The 27,030-nt window shown below is 41.9% G+C and overlaps 1 protein-coding gene across 1 annotated transcript; it reads right to left on the reverse strand.

Annotated features, from left to right (window-relative positions):
* Positions 1 to 1,553: 1,553 nt before the first annotated feature.
* Positions 1,554 to 26,543, reverse strand: kcnj9 (potassium inwardly rectifying channel subfamily J member 9). The gene is made up of 8 exons (XM_031286161.2): positions 26,061 to 26,543; positions 24,373 to 24,790; positions 18,616 to 18,829; positions 15,272 to 15,473; positions 10,841 to 11,033; positions 8,293 to 8,490; positions 6,013 to 6,143; positions 1,554 to 2,108 (listed from the first exon to the last, which is right to left on the reverse strand). Exons 2-8 carry the CDS (start codon positions 24,668 to 24,670, stop codon positions 1,842 to 1,844), a joined length of 1,503 nt encoding a protein of 500 aa, XP_031142021.1. The 5' UTR covers positions 24,671 to 24,790; positions 26,061 to 26,543; the 3' UTR covers positions 1,554 to 1,841.
* Positions 26,544 to 27,030: the final 487 nt, after the last annotated feature.

Here is a 27,030-nt window from a genome sequence, read left to right on the forward strand (position 1 = left end):
GTAGCCCCTCCACAGAATATCACACAATCTGAGACAGTTGTTCCGGAATATACTGCAGTTTATTAATTCTAATAGATGTGTTATATTACATAGTAAAAACATCAAGTAAAAATGGCCACATATACAGTATACACAGCAGCAGAAGCAGGACTCTGGGCTGAACTGAGCAGGACACTTTGTGCTTTTCATTTCTACTTGGCTGGGAAGGAAACATAGATAATCCTTGTGCTACACACGTGGTATGTGAAACGAAGCCACGGACACACTCAAGTGTTAACCTGTCTCTATGTTAAAGGTTTTAGATAGATACCCTAGTCACCATTATGTGAGAGTGCAGTTAGGAATGTTATGTATGTTAATGCTAATTCACACTGGTGTTGAAAAGTAACTTAAATCTCATTTTTAGCGGTTTTACTGATCACCTTGCTGCAGTGATGTACAGGTGTACTTACGGAACCAGTGACATCACTGTTGGGGGTGTGTTCAGAGGGTTTAAACATGCCAGAAACTTTTAACTAGAGAGGGCAGCAAAACACTGCTTCTCAGCCGGGTGTGAATTTACTCTTTAACAAACAAACAAACAAACAAACATAATACTCTGTGCCTACAGAAGATAAGAAATCCTTTACACCCAGGCCAGGAAACACATTCTCACTCCCAGCACATCAAAAAGTGACGCTTGGTCAGGTGCTTTTGGCATTTGTTACTGACGCAAAAAGTCTCCTTTAGCGTCTCAAGTCAGACACAGTGGGGCTTTCAACTAATTCACGCTTGATCTGGACTCTTGCCGTCACTTTTTGACGCTCTGGGTCGGGTCCAATTTGGCGTCATTTAAAAAATGTACGTTTAACTGACATGCGGCACAAGAATGGGACAGTTAGGTTTATGGAAAGATCGTGGGTGGAGTTACAAATTGTACGTTTCAGTGTTAAGCGGGACAGGAACGGGACATGAACCTCAGTCTCTTCGGTGAAAGTCCTGTGCTCTTCACACTACGTCGTCTTACAGCGCCATATTCGAGCTGTGGTCGAGCTGCGGTCGAGCTGCGGTCGAGCTGCGGTCAAGCTGCGGCTCTGCCCGGTGCGTCTCACACAGATGCTAAAGGGTGATTTTTGCGTCTGTATTTGAGGAGTTGGGAGTGAGAGAGGGTTGGCTTTGTTGTCCACTGGCCACTTTTATAATCGTTTGTCAGCCAAATATATATTTCAGACATTTTTCTAGCACCGCATGATGGTCTGTAGCCAAATGAAGTTTCTATATAAATATACTGGGTGTTACCTTCCCACTCTGTTAACGCCTGCATGATTTTCAATAACTCTCATAACAATCTTCGCATCTAAATAAATTTGAGGTTTCTACAATTTCAGTCTATACTTCAGTATCATCTAGTGATATTCATGCGCAGGTAAAAATAAAGCGCTATGCACAGTATCTATTTTAAATGTGAACAATTCACACACGTGATGCTGCACAAACAACCACCTTGTCATCTTTTTGCAACATTCTGCCTTGGTCCACAGAATATATATATATATATATATATATATATATATATATATATATATTATAATTTATTATTGTTGACCCCACCTGAAGCCTGGTGTTGTCATTTAAATGTAGATATAGGCAAGGGTGAGCTAACGAGACAATGCTACAAGATAGCACACATACAGTACACGTGTAACAAAGATCAACATAGAGATAAAAGACAGAAAAATCTCCAGAAATAAACTCTGAACTGGGCCTAATTAAACTACTCATTTGCCCTAAAAAGAAAAGATTTGCAAACTTATTGTGGTGAGGGGGCGACATACTGAAGGTCTCTGTGAACATTCTGTGTTCTAGGCCTCTGATTCGGATTGGTCGGTGGCGACGCTGCCATTCAGCTCGCCCAGTCCTGTCTGCTCCTGGATGTCCGTCATCTCTCCCACGATGAAGGTGGGCTCCCCTCCTTTGCTGTCAGCCGAGCCGCTGTCCGGCTGCTTGGCCGCCTGGTTGGTCAGGGTGGGCTCTTCGTCCAGCCTGCTGGAGATGGACCAATAGAGGTGAGCGTCAAGTCTGGCCGCAGCCAATGACAGCTCGCGTGCTGAGCAGGAGGGCGAGACCACCTTGGGGGGAGGGGAAACATGAGACTTCGTCAAATCCATAGATATAACACAATATATCTATGTATATGTACAACTTGTTTGTTTGTAGATTGTTTTATATCTATGGTCAAATCAATATACTCTCAGTTCACATGTCCACTTGATAAAGATATAGTCATTACCAAGATGGCAAGAAGAAGCCACAGCGTTATATTTCTAAACAAGTGTTAATGTCTTAATGTCTTGGGACCACTTAGGTAGGGTTAGGGTAGTTCGGGTTTCTTCTTATTGTAGGTTGTAAATTATATTGTATAATACATGTTTCCTTTTTTATCCAAACAATATGATAGTATTTATAATGTGTATTATTTGCTAGTGTCTGTCCCCCTATACACAAGCTTCAAATAGCTTACCAGGGTGTCCCATTTCACATATCTGCATTATGTCTTGATGTATGCACTATGTACTTTTCTTTTAATTTTTGTGAATAAAATTGAACATGTACATGAACATTTTGGTTGAATAAATAGTTCTACATTTTGGGAAATAGTTATTATTAAATATTTGCTTTCTTGAGTTAGATGAGTAGATTGATACCACCCTCATGACTGTACAGTAATAGTGCGTTCCATTTACCTCGGAAGCTGGAGCTGGGAATGACTTCACAACCGAGTTGAATGCGTTCCAGGAGTGTTTCCGACTTTGACTTCGTGGATTTTTTTTACCTTCGGACAGAGCCAGGCTAGCTGTTTGTCCCTGTTTCCAATCGTTAGGCTAAGCTAAGCTACGCTAACCAGCTGTTGGTGGTAGCTTGATATTTATTTATTATTTTTTGGGCATTTTCAGCCTTTATTTTGATAGGACAGCAGAAGACATGAAAGGGGAGAGAGAGGGGGGAATGACATTCAGCAAAGGGGCTGCAGGTCAGAGTCGAACCCGGGCCCGCTGCATTGAGGAGTAAACCTCTATATATGGGCGCCCGCTCTACCAACTGAGCTATCCGGGCGCCCAAGGTAGCTTGATATTTAAAGGCCGAGACACACCAAGCCGATAATCGGCCGTCGGACAGTCTGGCGAGGTCAGTGACTCGAGTCTGTTTGGTGTGTTCTGTGCCGTCGTCCGTCCGAGGGGCCGTCGGCCTTCATCTTTTCTGCCGAGGGTTGGCCGTCTGGTTGGTGTGTCACGACCTTAAAGCGTAACTTTCGCCAAAATGCAACCTATGGTCTTTTTGTGAATGTACCCGAGTCAAACTTTAGTTTAAAAGCATAATTAGGACAGAAGCGCCACTTTTAAGATTTACCGTATCTTCGTTTTTCGGTCAAATGGCCTTTTAAATGGGAGTGATAGGGGCACTACTATGATATCAAAATTGCTATTTTTAAAACACTAACCCCCAATTTCCACCGGTTGCGGAACGGCTGCGGAACGGCGGCAGAGTCAATAGGTTTCCATTAAAGTCAATGTGTGTATTTCCACTGACTGCGTCCCATCTCCGGCGGTCCGCAGCCCTCCGGAGCAGAAACCCAGAGCTTCTATTTTTGCCAGACGCCGGAGAGCTCCGCAGCAATTCAGCACAATTCAGATGCGGGACAGGAAGTCGAGCACAGAAACAAAATAAAACATCCGGTTAATTTTCAAAATAAAATACACCGTGCTAACGGCGGATCATATTTTCCTGCACTACACCTTGAAAACACAGCACAGAGTTGTTTCCCCTCTACTCCTCTGGATGGAAACAAACCGTTGTTGGTTTTGTGGTTCTATTCTACGTGAATTCTCTTGTGAGATCTTGTTGGTACTCGTGACTACAGCTGTCAGTCATGGCAGCCATGCCGCAACAAATCCGGACCTAGTGGGTATTGACGGACGGCGGAGCATGCAGCCGACACGCAGCGGAGCTGGTCCGCAGACGTTCTGAATTTAGTGGAAATCCAGAGTAAGATGGCTCGACACAACATGAAACTTTGCTCGAAGTATCACCAGGTGCTCTACACATGAACTCGAGCATTGAGAACATTGTTTGTGTACACAGAGTTTACTAAAAAGAAAGGTTTTGAATGACTTACTTTAGTAGTTGTTGTTGTTTCTGGGCGCTACCATCTCGCCAGTCAAAAAGAATCGATCTCCGAATGCGAATGAACGGACTCCATAAGAGAAAATGTCATTCTTATATGAGGCTCCTTTTTCAACTACAAGGTCAATTTTGTTTTTCACTAACGACAAAACAACGAATTATCCGTGCATTTATATGGAACTAAGCTTTAGGAGCTTTCCATCTTTACTCTCCTCCCTGTTACGTTGCATTCGGAGATGGTAGCGCCCAGAAACAACAACTGCTAAAGTAAGTCTTTCAAAACCTTTCTTTTTAGTAAACTCTGTGTACACAAACAATGTTCTCATTGCTCGAGTTCATGTGTAGAGCCCCTGGTGATACTTCAAGCAAAGTTTCAAGTTGTGTCGAGCCTTCTTAGTGTTTTAAAAATGTTGATTTTGATGCTATCATAGAAGTGCCCCTAGCACTCGCATTCAAAAGGCCATTTGACCGAAAAACGAAGATACGGTAAATCTTAAAAGTGGCGCTTCCGTCCTAATTATGCTTTTAAACTAAAGTTTGACTCGGGTACATTCACAAAAAGACCCTAGGATGCATTTTGGCGAGAGTTATGCTTTAACAGACAAATAGGAGCGTGGCATCAATTCTCTCACCTAAGTCTCAGCAAGAAAACAAATAAATGTATTTCCCAAAATGTCATAACCTATGTATTTAAATGTAACTTACTTTATAAGTATTCTCTTTTCTCCTCCACCTGCCTCGTGTATTTCTACAACTCTGAGTAAAACCTACTTTGGGGATCAATATGTGAAAGCTCAGGTTGAAGCGGTTCTAAAGAGAGGTCAAACATAAAGTCCTGCGTGATCAGGTGCTTTTTATTCCATTTTTAGCATGTTGTTATTGTGTTACTGTTGGTGCTCTGCGTTGTTGTGTATGTGTTTTCCTGTGTGCATTTGTATGAAAGCTCTTCTAGGGACAGGCTTTGGTGTATGTCCTTGGTCCATGATATGTACTTGTACCAACCAAAATAAACATGAAATACTTCAGTTAGAGTTCCTGCATTTCCCAGCATGCCTTTCAACAACCCCAAGAGAACAAGCATGAGAATTTAGCTGTTGGTTATACATGTAGGTGGAGACAGGAATAGGGATAACAGCATGAGTTGTTCCAGGTTTCCTACTCAAACACTTGTAGTTGGTGGTCGGTGGAAGAATTGGTTTGTTTGCCTCTTCCGATAAATTGTTTAAAGGCAGTGGAAGAAGCCCAAAACGTTTTGATTTTACTTTTTTTTTTAAAAAGGCTCATCACACAAGTTGACCTCTTTGGTTTACACATGATTTGATCCCTATTTCATATGAGACAGCTCACCCAGGTCACCAAATCAAACACTCCTGTATTAGCCTGTGGTTGGTCTTCCATTAGTCTATTTCGACGTTTCATTTTCGGGTTTGTTAATGTCCCTCATTTTCGGCTGGATGTCTGTTAACCTTACACTTTCTTTGTGTTTTGGCATTCTTAACTCTGGTGGATTTATGAGGACTATGGTTAACTGCTCCTCAGATCTCTGCAGGGTAAATCCAGACAGCTAGCTAGACTATCTGTCCAATCTGAGTTTTCTGTTGCACGACTAAAACTACTTTTGAACGTACACATGTTCCATCAAAACAAGTTCCTTCCTGAGACAATTTTGCGGAGGCACTGGGGCTCCGCTTAGCACCGCCCAAGACGATTGTGATTGGTTTAAAGAAATGCCAATAAACCAGAGCACGTTTTTCTCCCATCCCAGAATGCTGTGTGGACTAGCCAGACCCTCCTCCCCAGCGCTGTGAAGGAAGGTCTGGCAATGCGAGACTAGTCTTCCATAGACGTTACCTCAAACGTGTGATGAAAGGCTCCATAGTCAATGTCAAAGAAGCCCTCCGCCAGCGACATCATGGGACTAAACCTGTGACCCCACAACACTTCCTCGGCTAGATAGGAGCTCCTCGCCTGGCACGTCATCCCTGCACACTCAAACACAAGCACACTGATGAGTACATAGATTCACTCCCAATAATTGTTAAGACCCTGGTGATACAAAAGAGGGAAATAACTGGGCAAACATCTAAGCAGAAATTTAAAGCAAAACACCTAAAACCTAAAAATTACTGTCTTTATATGAATATTCTCTGCAGCCGAGTTATGACTTTCAAGTACTTCTTTGTAACTCTCAACAGCACTCTGACAAAGGGAATCAATATTTGGAGTAGGCAGAGAGGCCACCTTTACCTCATGGAAGACGCATCATGAATAGCTCTGATACAATGAATTCCTGCCAAACAGTGTGAAACAGTTGAGTATGCTGTATTATCCTGTTAGAATGAATCTAACATAAGACAATATAAAGAAAAAGAGATGAACAAGGGCCCATTTCAATCCTTCCTCGGTACAGGTAACTTACTATTTGTTACTGCCAGACTCTGTTTGATTTTTAAACTCAATATACCATGAACCCAGACCTCTTCAAGTTTTTTTATTTATAAATTTGGTTAAAAAAGAGCTCTTGAGGCTGGGGGGTGTTTTGAGCTTCAGAAGCGAGTCTAGAGGAAAGTGTGACTAACAGTGAGTTAGTCCATAAGCTGTCAGTGCCTCATAGTTAAGTGATGAGAACATGCAGTATACGAACACAAAAACATCCCTCTGAAGATCACTTACTCTCTGGTTTTGTTTCCTGTTATATAACACATTCACTTATATCTAAATATATATATATATATATATATATATATCTTTCTTTTGTAATCACAACATCACAAGCTCTAACAGCTTCCCGAAAGGAGTAGAGATGGAGAGCTAAAACAATAAATTGCATATCTAAACTCAGACATCCTGGAAGGGGACTTTCATTTTCTAATGGACAGCCTTGGACAGGGTTTGCTTTCTGTAAAACAGTGATGGCATTACTGTAATACCAGAGAGTTCTATACATCTACAATATTCATTTTCTTAATGCTCAATACTTGTTGCAGCCAAACATGCATTAACAACATAGAGACCATTAGAACTTTACAGTCAAATTAAATTGCAAGGTATTATTTCCCATACAAAACAATGCTGTTAAGTTGTTATATTTTATAACATGTTTAACATTTTAAAACTACAACAAATCATATAAAACCCTTAGTAATAAATTATTCTTATTTGAGATTATTTATATGGTTTGTAACTCAATAGGCTACATTTATCACTATTTCCAGTATTCCTTCACTGCACAGTGATTGCACATTTTCATACTATGTGCAAACATAGGAACATATAATCTTATCTGTCATTTTTATGTTGATTATTTTATCTGTCTTGTGCACACAACTGACAGAGTTTTAAGATGGCCTGCAAGTTGACCTAACTGGCTCTAAAGTAGGGCTGGGCAATTATCGATATTATATCGATACTGGTATATGAGGCTAGATATCATCTTAAATCTTGGATATGGTAATATCGTGATATGACACAAGTGTTGTCTTTTCCTGGTTTTAAAGGCTGCATTACAGTAAAGTGATGCAATTTTCTGAACTTACCAGACTGCTCTAGCTGTTCTGTTATTTGCCTTTACCCACTTAATCATTAAATCCACATTACTGATGATTATTTATCAAAACCCTCATGGTGTAATATTTTGTGAAAGCACCAATAGTCAACCCTACAATATCGGCGCAATATTGATATCGATGTATTTGGTCAAAAATATCGTGATATTAGATTTTTTCCATATTGCCCAGCTCTACTTTAAAGCTATAGTGCGTAGTTAATGTCTCCCCCATGAGGAATTCTAAGTAATGACAACAAAACTGTCAGCGCGTCCATATGATACAAGCCTCCTGTGACCGCGCACCACCCCCACCCCTCCTCTATGCAGTTGCTAGTAGCCAAGAAGGACATGGAAGATTAAAAAAACATGATGGAATTATCTTCACTCGATTTCCTGTGCGAGTCACCGGACGACACAATCTCTTTGTAGCAACTCATTTGGCAATGGCTTGAATGTAACGGACGTTCAATAATATCAAAAAGTTATACCCTAAAGCTTTAAAGGTTAGACAAAATGATTTAGCAGGGACAGATGGATGATTGGAGGATGATGTTTGCGTTCTCTCGGTGAGTAATTCTCCTCACCGGTTGCCTCCACCATTCCCTCCAGGATGACCACAATCTCAAAGTCCTCTTTCTCCAGCTGGGCCTGCGACATATCCCAGAAGGGAGAATGGACGTCGATCTCGTGGGAGATGACCAGCGGAGAGACCAGGAAGAGACGGTCATCGCCTGTCTCAAAGCCCACGCTTATGTCTGTCTGGTCCAGAGGGATGAACTCACCTAGAGGAGACAATCACATGGGAGGTGAGGAAAAAGTTCAGATCGGAGGCTCTTCTTCATAAATAAATCAAGATCCTCCTGATTGGGTGACGGCAAAACCATAAGCTTAATTTACAATAATCACAACTGGGCTTTTTCAGAAGTTTTTGTCCTTTAAGTTTTTTATTGCTATTTTGGACGTTTTTTCCCCCTTTTTTTACGTTTTTGTTGACTTTTTCAAGTTTTTTTTGGACCATTATTTCAGGATTTTTTGTCGCCTTTTTCGGTCAATTTTTTTTAAAGTTTTTGTCGACTTTGTCAAGGTTTTTTTGGGGGGGGGGAAATTTAACGTTTTTGTTGCCTTTTTCAAGAGTTTTTTGGAAAAGTTTGTCGCCTTTTTTTCCTCAAAGTTTTTGACGCTTTTCCCGCCATTTTTTCGAGTTTTTTGAAAAAGATTCAGACATGTCCCGGGACCTCCCTAGATAGTTGGAGATCTCAACCCCCCCAATGTTGAATCCAAAGTTACACCCTTGAGCATAACCATAGGCTGCTATAGGCTATAATTCTGGATTATCTAAAGGCAGTTGAATACAAAATCTTGGTAACGCTTTATAACAACCGTTAAATGGTAAATTGATAGTTAAAGGTCCAATATGTAATGTATTTACTGTAATAAATCCAAAAATGACCCCAATGCATCATCAGATATAAAGGAAACATGCTAAGTTGAAATACTATCTTTTCTGACAAAATGCTACTCACAATGCTACAACAATACTAATGCCAGTATTTTCTCCTTTTGAAATTTCCGTTCCGTGACGGAATTTCTGTTTGTGTTTTGGCCTGTGTGTTGTTATCAACTGCCCATTTTGACAGCCAGGCCGGGTTGCCAGATATACCTGTAAAAACGTTAACCCAGTGTGCTACAGCTGTAACGTTAGTACAGCCATGAGCAGCAAACAAACAAACAGGATCAACAGAGATAAATTCTACCCGACCTAAACAAAAACTAACTTCTAACAGTTGCGTGACCAGAGACATATCAAACCCCGGGTAAATATTGGAGATGTATTTGAAAGATGGAGACAGCTAAGAGCCCAAAAGGACGCCGAGTTGACTAATTTCCTCCTGAACAGGTAAGCATTAGCTTCAGGCTAATTTATCACGGCTACAAGGGACGGGCATTTTACGTCACTTCAACATTCGTGTACTCACATTGAATTATACAGCTGGAGTACCCGAGTTGGTTACTCACAAAAACAATTGAGACACAGCCAGTAACGTGATCCCGACTGGTCCTGGCTAACGCCACCACGCTAACCCTGCTAACTGCTAACATTACCGGAGGACCAGGCAAGCGGGCCACGGCTGTTTACAACGTGTAGCCTGTTCAGTGGCCATAGCCAACGGTGAGTTATTTTAAGCCAAGAGGGGGGCTGAAAATCGGAGAGGACCGTGAGTTTGCAGTGTGTTTAGCGATTGTTGCCGTAATTTTAAGCCAATAAAGTGCGTTCAGTCGGGTGGAGAGGACGGCAAGGTAGTGATATTTTTAGCGGTTCCTACCGTAATTCTAAGCCGAGGAAGTGTGTCTGTCCGTCGGGTGGAGAGGACGGCAAGGTAGTGTTATTTTTAGAGCTCCATGTGAGCATGGGCTTCTATGACTGTCAATATAGCCAGCATCTAACGTTAGCTACTCCGCTGCGCTGGGAAGTAATGTCTGGCTATGTGAGACAAGCGTCTAGCAACATTGTTGTGGATGCTCCTTCAGCACGCTTTGGAGGAGGGTCTGGCAAAGTGAGACTACGGATGCTGCGGTCTCAGCCTGGCAACCTCCCATGAACTTTGAGTCTGGGGAGGAGGGGGCGGGGGAGACGACTCTCTCCAGTATTTTGAATTTGTACTGCAGTAACTATTTTAAACACTAGATGTCAGTGTTACATATTGCACCTTTGACAGATTATTATAAGCATTAGTTGCTACTTTATGATTGCCATCCAACATAGATGGTTTACAAAACAATTACCATTTACAAAGTATTACATATTTATTTAATCATTTATAAACTAATTATTTGATACAACACTAAACTAATGATAAAATAACATACATTATAACCATACTAATAATTAGTAAACATTTAAAATCATCATTTCATTGTCTGTTAACAGAAAATAACAATTAACTAAAGTTTAACTATCAATTTTCCATTTATTAATGATGTTTTTTATAAAGGATTGCCAATATCTTCTAAAGAGTAGAGGGGAATAATGATTAATTTTATGATGCGCCCCACCTCTGGATGCTGTAGTTTTGGTAGGGAGTACAATGTGTACCAATGCTATCTAACTAATGTCCTATGTGGTAGCCTCACCCTCCTGGGTCTGTTTAGACTTGATGAGCTTAGCCCTCATGTTGGCCCCGACAATGTGGGAGCTCCGCAGGTCGCCCACCCTGAACATCAGACACAGCTTGTCATCTCTCAGAGAGATGACGGCGTGTTTGGAGAACACCAGCGTCTCGGCCCGTTTGTTGGGCTGCGAAATCTTCACAAACATACAGCCGACCTGGACAGAGAGGAGCGAGAGGTGAGACAGACTCTGCAGACAGAATGAGTGCTAAAGGCTCAAATATTTGCAATAACTGGGAAAGCAGAGGGTTTTTAAAAAAGCAAGGCAGCTTAATTTGTTCCCTATTCTTTAAGTAGGATTTTAATCCGTTTAGTACTATGCCAGAGAATCCAATTCAGTTTTCCAATCTGTCTAGTGAATTTGTTGGGTCTCTGTAAATTATAGAGTGTGGTCTAGACCTAATCTATCTGTAAAGTGTCCTGAGATAACTCCTGTTGTGATTTGACACTCTAAATAAAATTGAAATTGAAATAGTAATATGTTATGATCTACTGTGTCAAATGCAGCACTGAGATCAAGTAATACTAAATACTGTTTAAGTGGATGTCATTAAACACTTTAACAAGAGCCGTCTCAGTGCTGTGGTGTGGTCGAAATCCTGACTGGAAGGCATCAAAACTGTTGTTCAGTGACAAGAAAAGGTTTAGTTGTGAAAAAAAAACCTTTTTCAATGATTTTACTTTTTTGAAGAAACAACTCGCACATCCAAAAATTCATCTGTGCAGGTGCGTTGGAAAATATCATCAACTTGGAACAAAGGAAAGAATTGTGCACTCTGCTTTTGCTATGGCATCACCGTTTATTTACAGCATTTCTGTAAATGAGGGATCCTTTCCTTTGTTCCACGTCAATGATTTTACTTAAAAATGGAAGGTTTGATATCGGCCTATAATTGCTCATTAGTGATGTGTCTAGATTGTTCTCTTTTAACAGTGGCTTGATGACTGCAGTTTTCAGGGCCTGTGGGAAGATACCTGAAAGAAGAGATGTGAAAAATGAATCACATCTTTGGTTTTTCAAAGTTAAAACTGATGTACACTGTACAGCTGTAAACATTCATTGTGAGTGCTGAATTAAAAACAAAGCTTCTTCTTTTTTTCAATAGAACCGGCTATTTCCAGTTTTCAATGTTGAAACACAGTACTGACACATGAGTTAACCTCAAACTCAATATTGTTTTTATACGCATAGTAAAACAGCCCACTTGCTAATATGGCATGTTTCCAGCTCGCAAACATGCATAAACATGACTCTGCTCAGACGTCGGTGTGTGTGTGTGGATTCATCCTCATCAGAAGAGTGCTTACTTGGTTGGAAAATTCAAGCTCCATCAGCACTTTCAAAGTAAATATTCTTTTTCAGGAAGCAAAGCATCTGCACTGAATTAGTGTCATTTGGTCTGTATAGTATTGATGCATACACTCTTATCTCTAGGCTCCAGAAAAAATGATGTGTTCAGTTTTTGATGTGAATCCGCTGAACTAACAGGAGGCATATTTCTAATCAAACAGACACAGGTCAAACAGTATTTACAATTGCTTTAGCTTATTAAGGTGCCTTTCAGAAAGGGGCGGGGGGCTAAATGGAATTAGATCATTTGAACATTTGACTACGAATCTGAAAGCCTTCTTTGATATGCTTTCTTCTTTTCTTTTTTCTTTTTCTTTCTACGTGTCACTATGTGTTAGACTAAGATCGGCACACACAGTAAGTATTAGAAGTCCTCACCTAGGTCAGCAGTAATTCAGTGTCAGTATGTTAAGGATATTTTTCTATGATTATGTCCTGTATTTTTAGGTTTCATAACAAAATGTTCAAACATTTGATTAAGAAGTTACTCTGTAGGTGAAATTCTCCAACTCTAAATCAGAATACTGTGTATGATGCAGGAAAGGAAATAACATTAGTTTTTCTCAAATAAACACAATAATCTTCTTTAATAATAATATTAAAGAACCCCTATTATACTCCTTTTCAGCACCATATTTGTACTCTTGGGGTCTACTAGAATAGGTTTACATGCTTTGATGTTCAAAAAACACATAATTTTACTCATACTGCCCATTGCTGCAGCTCCTCTGTCTGAAAAGCCCAGTCTGCTCTGATTGGTCAACCAAATTCAAACAAGCCATGCGGCAGGCATAGTATGAAAAACTGGGCTGGCTTTCTCAATCAGTGACGTCACTAATTGAGGAATTTCAAACAGGAATGTGGGCGAGAAAGCTCCATTTGGAGTGAAATGTGTTTTTTTGTACTTTATACATCTATTACATACACCAAAAAACTATATAACACACTAAAAGATAGGAAAAATCTGAAAAAGCATAATAGGGCCTCTTTATATCTCTGAGGACGAAAGACGCTCCGGCGCATCCAAACGATGTTTGACAAAACTCCTACTCAAAAAGCGATATTACAAAATTTCATTTCAAACATTTATTTACTTATTTAATCAAATATAAACTAAGACTTTGGAAAACTCATTTCAAACACCGAAACTATTCGTACAACACATCATAAATTAAGGTTTGTTTTCAAAAGAGATTTAGGAAATTTCAAAAAGCCAACATCAACGTTTCAGCTTTGGCGCCAAATTATCTCTTTACACATTGCTCTAGAAATTTTTTTGGCCTCACTATAACGGAAAGTAGTTCTGAACATTTTTATATGAAACACATATGGATCAGTTATATGCAAATACCGTAAAAAGATACATTAAAGAAGATATGTGTCATGGTTGTGTATGTTTCAGTTTCCTGTTTTTATTTAGTTTTTCTCCCTTGTCATGTCCAAGCCCCCAGGAAGAGCGCCATGTCTAAAAGCCACCATGGGCTTAGCGGATAACGGTGGTACTGCACCCCATGGCCCAGAAAGACTTTTCACATAGACTTTGCATGGCGAAAGAAACGTCTATATTTTAGCGGATATTTTTTTGTTGGGGTACATCAACTAAGCAGCCCGAACAATTAAAGGGTCCTTGTTTAAAACGTCACGTTTTTAAAAATTTTAACATTCACTAGTAGCCGAATCCAGAGTTATTAAACTAGTTATGACAAACGCGCATAATGGATGCGAGCAGACCCGCGGGACTGTTCTCCCGAGGTCCTGTAGCTGTAATAATGGATATAGCTAATGGTTGTAATTCACCATGTGTTCTATTAATACGTCCATGGTATTATCTTATGATACACCCGAGGGATGTATGTATGCTGTAAAGCCTGTAACGTGGATGTAACTTCATGTATGAAGCGTTTCCCAAACTGGCGGGGCTATCGGCTAGTAGCTATTAGCGGCAGCTAGCATGGATGTATTAAGAGAACGATAATACCATAATTAGCTACATGCCTACATAACGTTACTACAGACATAGCTAGTGATTACATCGCCTTGGTTCTCTCTTATGATACATCCGAGGGCTGTATGCTGTAAAGCTTGTAACGTAGATGAGGGATGAAGCCATGGATGAGCCCTGTTCACAAAACTGCAGGCTAACCTTAATAGCTAGCGCTAGCTAGTAGCTAGTAGCACGACATAATGATTAAATCTCCTTGGTTGTCTAAATACATCCATCGTTTATTTAGATAAGCATGTAAACGATCAGGAACAACGAAAACACAATTTAACATTAGTGAATATTGAATGAATATTTTAGACAATAAAACGGCGAGTTCATGAGTTCGCCACTTGTAAGAGACACAAGAGAGGAGCTCATGAACGAGCTTGTTGCTACCGGTTGCTATGACAACACAACCAAACTGTTGCTGGTGCGCATGTCCATCGTGACGTCATGGGCCAGTCAACGCGGAAGAGCCAAGCTCCATGTTTGCTTTATGCGCTTTTGAGCACTCTCATTGGAATGTACGGGGCTTCCCGCCAAACACTGTATCCAGTTCTCTTAATACATCCGTGGTCATGTCTTGTTTTACTTCCTGCCTTGTGTTTTCCCGCCTTTGTGATTGTCTGCCCCACCCTGATGTGTTTCACCTGTTTCTGAGCCCTCGTATCACCTGTCCCTTGTTTCACCTCGTTACCTTGTGTATTTAGTCTCTTTGTTGTCTTTGTCTGTTGTCAGATCATTGTATTGTGTTAGTGTGTGGAGTGTACCCCTTTGTCTCAGTGTTCCTTTTTTTTGTTATTCCTGGTCTTTTGGCTTCCTCAACGTTTTTTGTGGCATTTTGTAGGCCTTTATCTTTGACAGGACAGCTTAGATATGAAAGGGGAGAGAAGGGGGGAATGACATGCAGCAAAGGGCCACAGGTCGTAAACGAACCCGCGGCCGCTGCGTCGAGGACTGAGCCTCTGTATATGGGCGCACGCTCTACCAGGTGAACTACCCAGGCGCCCGACTACCAATTTCTGAATATGATCTTCCCATGTCTCGCCCCGGCGCTTACCATGAAGGCGTTGACCATTGAGCCCAGGATGGCCTGCAGCAGCAGCAGCATGGTGCCCACTGGACACTGGTCAGTGATGACGCGGTGGCCGTAGCCAATGGTGGTCTCCGTCTCGATGGAGAAGAGGAAGGCCGAGATGAAGCCATTGACGTTGTTGACGCACGGTGTCCACGTCTCATCCTCCAGATGGTCCAGATCCCCCCTTTGGGGGAGGAAAGAAAGGAGAATAGTGTGAGAAAGAGAGGGGGGGAGGGTGACAAAGTGGGTGTCAAGAGGGAAAAATAGACAGAGGGCGAGAAGATTTATATTCTTAGAACTGAGGTGCAGAAATATATGCATGACGACTCGTCTGTCCCTTTATATTTACAATCCCCTTTCAGCTATTTCTTATAATGAATAAGTAAACCCTCATATTGATTAACCTGACATTAACGTTGTCGCTTTTTCTCGATGCTGCAAACACCGACTTTTCCCATCATATATCATCCCACACAGCATCTTTACTAACAGTCAGAGACTGCAGATTTTCTTTCAAATGATTCGCTACACAGGCTAATGTCCCTGATTAACACAGCTCCAGCCAGCGAGGGAGAGCTAATTGATGAAAGTGGTGTTAAGTCATTTTTACGATATATAACTTTTTATTGACCTGTGTTGGTGACCAAGGAATTGCAATAACACCGACAGCTTTCTGGCACAGCTTCAGGTGGCCTGTAATTGATATCAAGAGGTCACAGTTTTACGAGACGAAAACGTTAGCTAATTAGAGCGTGGATCCGGAAGACACATCAAGTGAAGAGGTAGATCATGATGAAATACACTGTAATATTAATACTGCTCAGTCATCTGTTTTGGCTGAAAAATGGGCCTTATTTTTTTAGCCGTCGTTGGCAGAAATGTCTTGCAATGCTGATCACTCACACAGCATCATCCTCCATCCTCGAGCAATTAAAAAGGTAGTGCTGCCTCGTGATGATTTCATTACAGGACATTTTGGGAAATATGATTACTTTCTTGCCGAGAGTTGGATGAGTAGAGTAACACCACTCTTATATCAGTCTGTTGTATAAAGCTAGTGCCAGGAGACAGATAGCTTTGACCAAGCTTTAACCTATGACGTTTAACCATGTATCCAGCTAATTTAAATAGCTCACGTTATTGTATTGTGTGAACAGTTAACTTCATTTAATATTGTATGTGGCATTTTCTTTTGTGGGGTAGTTGCTCAGTCCGTGGGGAGTTGGGTTGGGAACGGGAGGGTCGCCGGTTCAAGTCCCTTTACAGACCAAAGTACAGAGTGTAGACTAGTGGCTGGAGAGATGCCAGTTCACCTCTTGGGCACTGCCAAGGTGCTCTTGAGCAAGGCACCCAACTGCTCGGGTCGCCTGTCCAGCAGTCGCAACCCACTCACTTTGACATCTCTCCATTTGTGCATGTATAGGACCTGAGCATGTGTGTTTATTTCAGGCCTGTGTGTAGTGTGTTCTAACAACGGAGTGAAAACAATGTAATTTCCCCCCTGGGGCTCAATAAAGTATAAAACAAATAAATAAATAAAATAAAATAAAAAATGTTCCACCAAAACAAGTTCCTTCCCGAGACTATTTAGCAGAGCCACTGTCGCTGCGTCCGGAGCTTAGCGCCGCCCAAGACGATTGTGATTTGTGAATGCATCAGAGGTGTAGCCAGACCTTACTCCACAGCGCTGTGGAGACAGGTCTGGCAATGCGAGACTTTTACTTTGCACGGCAGCTGCATTCTCGCAATATCACAAGATCACGCGAGAATCACAGGATGACACATCACACAAAAATCCATCTTGTCAGGCTTCAAGTAATGTGTGTGTGTTCGGACAGCAGCCGACTGAACTAATCAGCAGCTACAGGCGTGGTTTAGGTGTATGTGATGGCCGCACTCTTCATTCAAAACAACAATGGTGGACATGGTAGACAGATGGTTCATCCAATCACCTGCCACCTGTATTTTTTTTTTATTTTTTTTTCTGTTTGTAAAAGAACGTGCCCTTTTACAAACAGTTTCCAATGACAACTTCCCAGATGGTTGTGTGAAACAAACCATCTAGCATGTAAGGTTAGGTATGCTTAGCTTAGCACAAAGACTGGAAACAGGGGTAAACAGCTAGCCTGGCTCTGTCCGAAGGTAAAAACAAATCTGCCTATCAGCCCTTTTGAAGCTCACAAATATGTTATATGTTGTATGTTACACTATAGTTTTTGTATCGGCTAAACAAAGCTAAGCTATCCATCACCTGGCTGTAGCTTCATATTTATTTACCAACTCTTGCCAAGAAAGTGAATAAGCACATTACCCAAAATGTCAAACTATTGGTAGCAAGGCGGAGCACTGAGCCTAAAGATAAGGAAAGCATTGTTCTTACGTACTACAAATGCTACCACAATGTCTGAAAGTGATTTTTAAAATCAATTAAATATGTTAGTCATTTTGAGCTATAGGGCTTTTCTTGCTCATTGTCATTGGGATTTAGCAACAGTCGTGTTCAAGCAGAATACAAATCTACAGACTCCACTATGGCTCAGGACCGAAGGGCTGGAGTCAAGTCCACGACAAGTCCAAGACCAGGACTAGTTGAGACTGAGTCAAGACCGAGTCCAAAAAGGTTTGAGTCCAAGTCAAGACCGAGTCCAAATGAGACAGTTAAGACTGAGAAAGAAAGGATCAAATTAGGACACATATTAACTTTAAGTATAATAATTTCACTTAAGTCACATAAAGCTGAGGTGTAACTTCACATTTTACATGTTGGGTCTTTTTATTCTGGTGTAACAAGAACATTCTGGACTGCCGATGGAAAATGTAACATAACAAGCAACACAGGTGTCACTAAAAAAACTGACATGTTCATATTCTTGAACTTATTCTTGAACTAATTGTCCTGAAGAATTCATAGTACAACGTGCTCGCTGACATTGTGTCTGTGGCCGAAATGAAAATGATTGATGCCTGATGATTGAGGTATATGATGCAGCCAGGCATATACCAAGGATCAATGTCCTGTTCTAGATGGATTTTGAATTAAACCAATACAATTTTCTGAACAAGCGCACTTCATCACTTGTTTTGAAAGATGAAGTTACTTGAAAAAAAAGCATATAGTGCTGGACTTGGTCGAGACCAACTACAATATTTGGCGAGTCCAATGGTCAAGTCCGAGACAAGTCAGAGTCCAAATACCAACGAGTCCAAGACAAGTCAGAGACAATAGAAAAACGTCTTGAGTCCATGTCCGGACTCAAAGTACTACGGCCCTGCGAAGAGATCTAAATAAATAAACGTCTTCCACCCTCTTTGCTTAACGATCTTACCTACAGTAGGCTATGAGGTACCAGATGGCCCCGAAGAAGAGCCACGTGCCAGCGTAGGCCATGACGAAGACGAAGAGCGAGCAGCGCCAGTTGAGGTCCACCAGTGTGGTGAAGATGTCAGTCAGGAAGCGATAAGTCTCCCGCATGTTACCGTGCTGCACGTTGCAGCGGCCGTTCTTCTCCACATAGCGCTGTCTCTTACGCCGAGTCCGGACTGGGGAAGAGACGGGGAGAGAGGGGAAGCATCACAATGTGGTTACAGACGTTTGAGTTTGCATGTACGTGCAACATGAGTTTTGGTGCTTTTCTATGCTTTAAACAAGGTTAAGGTTAAGTTAAAGAGTCTTCGCAGGTGTCTTAGTTTCATAAACTTATGTTCCAGGAAACCCATTCAAACCCTTTAGCATACTTCAATTATACAAGGCTGCCTTTCTACATTTCTGAAAGGTTTTGTTTAAAGATATAACTTTGACTGCAGTCAGAGGATGCGGGTTGAATCAAGGAACATAGAGAGATTTGATGAGGTGCAAGGGGAAAAAAATCAGTTCGAGAGATGCAGTGTGGCTCAGAGGAAAGTCAACCTGGTAAATAAGGGATAGATAGCAGAAATGAAAACAGACAGGTGAGGAAAAGGGAGGAAAAGAGAGGACATGAAGTACGACAGGACAACATCATCAAACACTCGGAGAAGAAAAGCTACATTGGACTTTAGTTACTGTACATCCCAAAAGGGAACTGATGATGTTGTTTCTTCGTAGAGAGCCTTTTTATTGTGGGTGTACCCAGCCACAACTAAGATTATGACACATGTAGGTTGCAAAACTATTCTGTTTCTTACCCCTGATGACAACAACAGATATTAATCAGTATGCATCCTACGCAACCTAAAGAGTCATATCCAGTGTTGGGCAAGTTACTTCCAAAATGTAATACATTATAGATTACTAGTTACTGTAATTTGAGTGTAATTAGTTATATTACAATATTACTGTCTCTGAATTGTAATGCGTTACACTACTTTTGCATTACTTTTGAGTTACTTTCACCAAAATAACAGGGGAAGTTTGATTTGGCAGCTAGCTTGTGAATTTCACCACCGGATCAATAAAGTCTCCTCTTTATCCACTTCAATACATCATAGATTATTCATATTTTGTATAATTAATATAAATATGCAAAGTAACTAAAGCTATACAAAATAGATAAGTAAAACGTATAATAGGCAAGTAGGAGAAAATGAAAATACTCAATTAAAAGTACGGCATTGTTGTAAAATGTTTGTTTATAGCACTTCAATAAGAAATTCATGTTGTTTAGGTTAAAACACTCTAAAGGAAATGTTCAATTATAGTGTGATTAAAACTCACTATTAACATTGTTTACAGTACTTGATTTACAGCTGATTTGTGAAAAGGTAGCCTACACAACCTTATTTAACAGTAATTTAGTTTTACTGCGAACCATCACAGGAAGTGCTTTTATTTTGAAGTAGGCTACACGGAAGTTGTCTGTTGTGTAGCCTACTCTTGCTAGCTTACTGAGAAGCAACATGTCCGTCAGGCTCAAGTTGTTCACTTTCTTGTTTGTAAAACTGTAACATATTGAACAGTAAATGATCACAGTAAAAGACAAGCGTTTTTGGTCGTCTTTCAAAGCCATTACACTACAGGCATAGTTACTCTCCACGGCTGATAAAAATGCAATGATATTTACGTGTAGCAAGCCTCAACATTAATTCCCGACATGTTTATATCTGTCAGCCGCTGACGTACCGTCACCTGTTGGGACATACATGCTGTCCGTACTGTCTCTGGTTCTGACCACGGGAACAGAAACAGGACCTCTCCCTTCTCACAATATACACACAGGATCACTGACTTCCTGTCTGACAGGAAGCAGCATGTGAAGCTGGGGAAACACGTCTCCGACTCACAGACCATCAGCACCGGATCCCCCCAGGGCTGCGTTCTTTCTCCTCTGCTCTTCTCCCTGTACACCAACAGCTGCACCTCCGGTCACCAGTCCGTCAAGCTTCTGAAGTTTGCGGACGACACCTCCCTCATCGGACTCATCTCTGATGGAGACGAGTCCGCCTACAGGTGGGAGGCTGACCACCTGGTGACCTGGTGCAGGCAAAACAACCTAGAGCTCAACGCTCTAAAGACAGTGGAGATGGTTGTGGACTTCAGAAAGAACCCAGCCCCACCTGCCCCCATCACCCTCTGTGGCTCCACAATCGACACTGTGGAGTCTTTCCACTTCCTGGGAACTACCATCTCCCAGGACCTCAAGTGGGAGCTGAACATCAGCTCCCTCGTCAAGAAAGCACAACAGAGGATTTACTTCCTGCGGCAGCTGAAGAAATTCAACCTGCCAAAGACAATGATGGTGCACTTCTACACAGCTATCATTGAGTCCATCCTCACATCCTCCATCACCATCTGGTACGCTGCTGCCACTGCCAAGGACAAGGGCAGGCTGCAGCGTGTCATTCGGTCAGCTGAGAAGGTGATTGGCTGCAATCTGCCGCCGCTCCAGGACCTATACGCCACCAGGACTCTGAAGCGTGCTGGAAAGATTGTGGCTGACCCCTCCCACCCCGGACACAAGCTCTTTGAGCCACTCCCCTCTGGCAGGAGGCTGAGGTCCATCAGGACCAAAACCTCACGCCACATAAACAGTTTTTTCCCCTCCGCCACTAGCCTTCTAAATAGGCTCGGAATCCATCCTGACTCTCTCCACACCCCACCTCTGGCTCCTCATGCCACTGTACCCACTCTGCTGTAGCGTCCCTTTTCACTACTGTTTAACTTATTTTACTATTTATTTAAATGTATTTTATCGTTATTAATACGTACTGTGTGTATATGTTTATACTTATATTGTTTATATCTTTTTTATCCTTCTTATATTTGTATGTGTGACATGCTCCAACAACACCATGACAAATTCCTCGTATGTGCAACGTACTTAGCAATAAAGCCCTTTCTGATTCTGATTCTGACAGCTCACTTCAACGCAGCGTAATAACTCCTGAAAATAATATCCATCTCGCAAATGTATTTGTCTCTGCAGTCATCTCAACCATCGAATACAGCGACAGGAAAATAATACGACTTTTTTTTTTAAAGAAATGTGTCGCGGTGTTGGTGAATTCTTAAAAAAAACAATGCACCACTAAATGTTGCGTTAAAATGCGTTGTAACTCGCGTTACTGAGATTGTAACGAGTATAATATTACCGAAATTTAATTAGTAATGCGTTATATTACTGCGTTACAGCAAAAAGGAATACATTACTGTAATTGCGTTACTTTTGTAACGCGTTACTCCCAACACTGGTCATATCTTAAGGTCAACCTGATTTCACAGAATTCCATGAAATGAACATGGCCCCTTAACTCAAAATCTGTGGCAGTTTCACGGAATCGCAAAAGATTCCATGATGGGCCCACGGAAGAATTCCGTGAAATGAACAGGGCCCCTTAAGTTAAGGAAAAGGTTGTGGGTGGGCTTACGTTTCCATGACACGCGGGACAACAACGGGACGGTTGGGTTTAGGAAAAGAAGAACGGGATGGTTGGGTTTAGGAAAACAATAAACGGTTGGGTTTAGGAAAACAATAACGGGACGCGGGACAACAACGGGACGGTTGTGTTTAGGAAAGAAGAATGGGACAGTTACGGTTGGGTTTAGAAAACGTGACACGCGGGACACAATCCCTGGTCTCCTGGGTGAAAGTCCTGTGTTTGACCCATCCACCACCCCAACCAACCTCCCTACGCAGATTTTCGGGCTTTTATAATACTATCGTAGTCGCTCCTAATGCTACGTCATCTTCTCATTGACTTTACATTGGCATTGTTTTTCCGTGGTGACCACACGGAATTTTCACACATTCCGTGCCACCACCTGCGGTGTTAACAGTTCGTGATCATTTCACATAATTCTGTGAAACCAGGCTGCTTAAGGTTTAGAGCAATAGTTCAGCCCAAAAGGTCAGTGTCTCTGCCTTTTTCTATTTTCACACCTGTAGTTCGTTTGCTTTGGTCCGAATCAGTTGGTGAGTAGTAAACTTGGAGCAATTTGCCCTTGGTCGGTTTGGTTTGGTTTGGTTTCACACCTGGAAAAATCCAAGCGTACCAAAATGAGTTATTACAAATCAGGCAAGAACGTCCAGCCCTCTTATTGGTCGGATATGTCTGGGGGCGGGAGCAAGAAAGTAAATACAGGAAGAAGGTCCTGTGTTCTGGTCTAGTGGTCAAACCAGCTCATTTCATTAAAATTATCAGACGTTGTTTCGCAAGAGACGTGACTACGTCTGCTCTGGTCACCGAGACTTCACTCTGCTCTGCCGGCGTCTGTCTCCAATTTTAGCAGCAGCTGGTTTGACCACGGAGATACGAGTGACGGACGGGAAGCTTGACTACAGTCTATTTCTGTAATAGAAACACTGCAAGCTGCTACAGTTTGATGCTCTTCTGCATCTCAGATTGCTAAACACACCTGATTACAGGAGACATTAGCTCAGACTTGCGGAGTACATATAGTTGGTGCGGTTCGAGGACGGATCACGTTCTCACCACAAACGAACTGCTCCAGAGTTCGAATGAAAGCGTTAATTTGATATACCCATAGGGGTCAGTAATGCTGTAGTCTGGATCGACTGTCCCTCACTTTCTGCTTTCTTTGTGTTTACGTTAAACTCCGGTCGCATTGAGGAGCAGCAACAGATACCTCTGAGCAACGTTACACGCTGAAAATGGCAAGTTTTTTAGAAAATTTGGATCGTGTAACAAGGCAGGTCTGCTTGTTTTTTTTGGGAATGATTGTAAAGATTTACAAAGAATATGTTTACGGCATTTATTCTCTAACTGGGATGTTTTGGGACCGATTGGTGGGATTGCTGTGGACAAAGTACACACGGTGATACACTGGTAAAAGCATATAAGGTTTAACCATGTATCCAGCTAATTTAGACAGCTCACGTTACTGTATTGTGTGAACAGTTAACTTCATTTAATATTGTATGTAGCTTTTTCTTTAGCGGAGTGTAAATGTTCCACCAAAACAAGTTCCTTCCCAAGACTATTTTGCAGAGCCACCATCACTGCGTCTGGAGCTTAGCGCCGCCCAAGATGATTGTAATTGGTTCAAAGAAACGCAAACAACACAGACCATTTTTTCTTCTATCCAGCAGTGTATGCTCATGTTGCCAGACCTTACTCCACAGTGCTTTTGAGATAGGTCTGGCATTGCAAGACGAGTAATGATGTAATCGCAACCTTCATTCAGTTTTCTCCAGACGTGAATGAAGTGAATAGAAAGCAGCCATAACATTTTTGAAACATTTTCTTCATCATTAAATAGGACAGGAGGTCACATGAAGAGTACTCTATATCCACGACGTTCCACTTCCGGGATTGTTCTTTGTGTTGCATTCTGGATTTATGAGAACTAAGGTTAACTGCTCCTCAGATCTCTGCAGGGTAAATCCAGACAGCTAGCTAGACTATCTGTCCAATCTGAGTTTTCCGTTGCACGACTAAAACAACATACAAATGTTCCACCAAAACAAGTTCCATCCCGAGGCTATTTTGCAGGGGCACCGCTGCTCCGTCCAGCACTTAGCACAGCCCAAGACGACTGTGATTTGTTTTTCTCTCATCCCGGAATGTTGTGTGGACTAGCCAGACCTTCCTACGCTGGGCTGTGGAGGAAGGACTGGCAATGAGAGACTACATGCAGAGTGACTCACCCCAGCCGAATCGTCCCCTCTCTTTCTCTGTTCCCTGGGTCTTCTTCCTGGGCTCATTGGCTTGGGCCTCCCGCTCAGCCAGCTTGGCCTGGAAGGACCTGTTCACCTTGGCTAAGGGTGGAGGTGATGGTGCTGTCTCCGTGGTGACGACGTGGCCCAGCTCCCCCAATAGGTTGAAGACTCCGGTGGAGGCGGTGGCCTCAGTGGCCACCTCGACTTCTTCCCCTTCCACCTTCTCCTCCACAGGGAGCGAGAGAGAGTCCGGGCACGAGGGGAAGACCGAGTTCTCCAGCGCCATGGCTTGTGTGTGTGTGTGTGTGTGTGTGTGTCAGGTGTTTTAGCGTGTTATTGATATCCTCCCTATGGCAGACTCTGTCCAGAGGCTATTGATTGGATCATTTGTTCGCTTGACTGAAGCCTGGAACATAGGAGAAGAAAGCAATGATCAAATGAAACCCTGTAATTGATTAGCTGTTTTGCAGTAATTCAGTGACAAATAAAGAAAGAAAGAAAGAAAGAAAAGGACCTACTATCAGGGAATTATGAATTCAATATGTTATTTCCATGGCCTAGGAAAGTTCAATTAGTATTTGGAAAATTAGATACTTTCTCTCTCAAAGTCAGAAACAAGAGAAGTACTGTAAGTAGTCTGGCTGAACAGATGTACTTTGCTGGGTTAAGCCTGACATCCGGCGGGTCCCTCCCCTTCCGCTATCTCCGCTATGTATTTTGCAAGGGCACTGTTGCTGCATCTGGGGCTTAGCACCACCCTGGACAGTTGGGATTGCTTTAATGAAACGCAAACAACCCAGAGGGATTTTTTTTTTCCTATCCCAGAATAGATAAGCAAGACTAAAGTCTGGAGCTGCTCCCTAAAAATGAATGGGAGACTGGAGATTTTGTTTACTCTTTTTACATCCAAATGATGGGAGACAGTTGTTCATGTTTGATAATGTTTTTGGACTGTCTTAGAACTGGAATAACATGTAGAAATGTTGAAAATGGGCATAGTTCCCATTTCATTTCTCTTAAGATACTTTTGCCTTTTCTACATTCACAACTAGGCCTATGGCTTCTGTGTTGCTTGCCATACAGATTTGACTTCCTGTCACTGCCTCTTTCAATATGTCACCCCTTTTAAACGCAAACTGAGCAAAAAAAAAGTGAATCATAATGTGTGAGGTTGGTCTTACATAGTTTTGTAAGTGTCTGGAATTAGACGTCAAGGGAGAATAAATCTCTTCCTCTAAAAAGAGCAGTGTGGCATATGGATACTAGCCACTTTCACTGTTTAGCATGTTTCATAAGCCTGGTGTGTGTGTGTGTGTGTGTGTGTGTGTGTGTGTGTGTGTGTGTGTGTGCTATGTTATGTGTTTGGTTTATGCTACAGGCCTACTAGGATTGCTTACATAAGTCCCATATAAATCTAAAACAGAAATATGTTTTGTGGACAGTGAGACATGGTGTCTCTGACATATAAGCACAGTAAAATGGACTCCTAGTACTCTTTAGCCTTGCATGATCTGCGGACAATTGCGGGATCCAAGCAAGAGGAAACTGATACGGACAATCAAGATGACGCACTACGCATGGTGGATGGATCAGAAATAGCCTCTATTAGTCTGTTAGCCAGCCAAATAGGCTGCAGAAACCAAAAGGCTATAAGCTAAGAATGAACCAAATCTTACCTGCTCAGTGTAGCAACTTGCAGCCTAGATGTATAAAACCTGGATCGGGCAGATGATTTATCATAAGCAAAACAAAAATCTGGTCCAAGAACGAACCGCGACTGGCAACCTTGGGTCGATGACACCCATTACTGGTGTTCAGGCTGCCAGCGACGCAGCAGCATCAGTCCACTCCTGTTCGCTGCTCCAGGAAAACAAATACCACCTCGAGCCGACCACTCAGCATTCACAGTAGCCTAAATAACAAAGCGAACACACCATCCACTGAATGATCACGCATAAAAACGAAAACCTCCGGTAAAAAAACAATTGAAGTAAAACAAATGATTAAGTCATTTGTAGAACATGTGTCAGTGGACGTGCGAAATGGCAGCAGAATAACCCGGCAGCGTAGAGAGCTCCATCATCATCAAGTGTGCATCTGATGGAGTCAGTCAGGTGTGCGGCGGAGGATGCTGTCATCAGCCCCGCCCCTATCAACTCTGGCAGCTGGACCATATTGGCCTGCCTCAGGCGTTTCTCATCTGCCTCCCTCCGCTGACTGTCAGACCCCTATGCACTGCAGAGATGAGGAAATGGAAAGGCCTTTTTTATGTCATTAGCCTACACATATCTCGTAGGCTATTTAATGTTTGGTCAAAATGACTGATGGTAGGCCTATAGATATAGATTTTTTTATTTTTAAATAAGGGTTTATGGTTTTAATGCAAGTAGCATTTCACATTTGTAAACGTAAACATTCTAAATGGTCCCAGGTTGATTTCCTGTTGTAGTGTATGCGAATGATATCAACTGACAGGAAGTTAACAAGGGGACAGGCTGTTGCCAAACAATGGAATTCCATTGATACGGTCTATAGGCTATAGGCCATGCCTACAGGCCTACTATTTGTGTTTTAATTTGGCTCTTAAATATATTTGTATTCCACGTTTCTTAAAAACCAATGAAAATAATTTATATAGACTAATTT

This window comes from Sander lucioperca, chromosome 9, assembly GCF_008315115.2.
Source record: "Sander lucioperca isolate FBNREF2018 chromosome 9, SLUC_FBN_1.2, whole genome shotgun sequence".
NCBI classification, from domain to species: Eukaryota; Metazoa; Chordata; class Actinopteri; order Perciformes; family Percidae; genus Sander; species Sander lucioperca.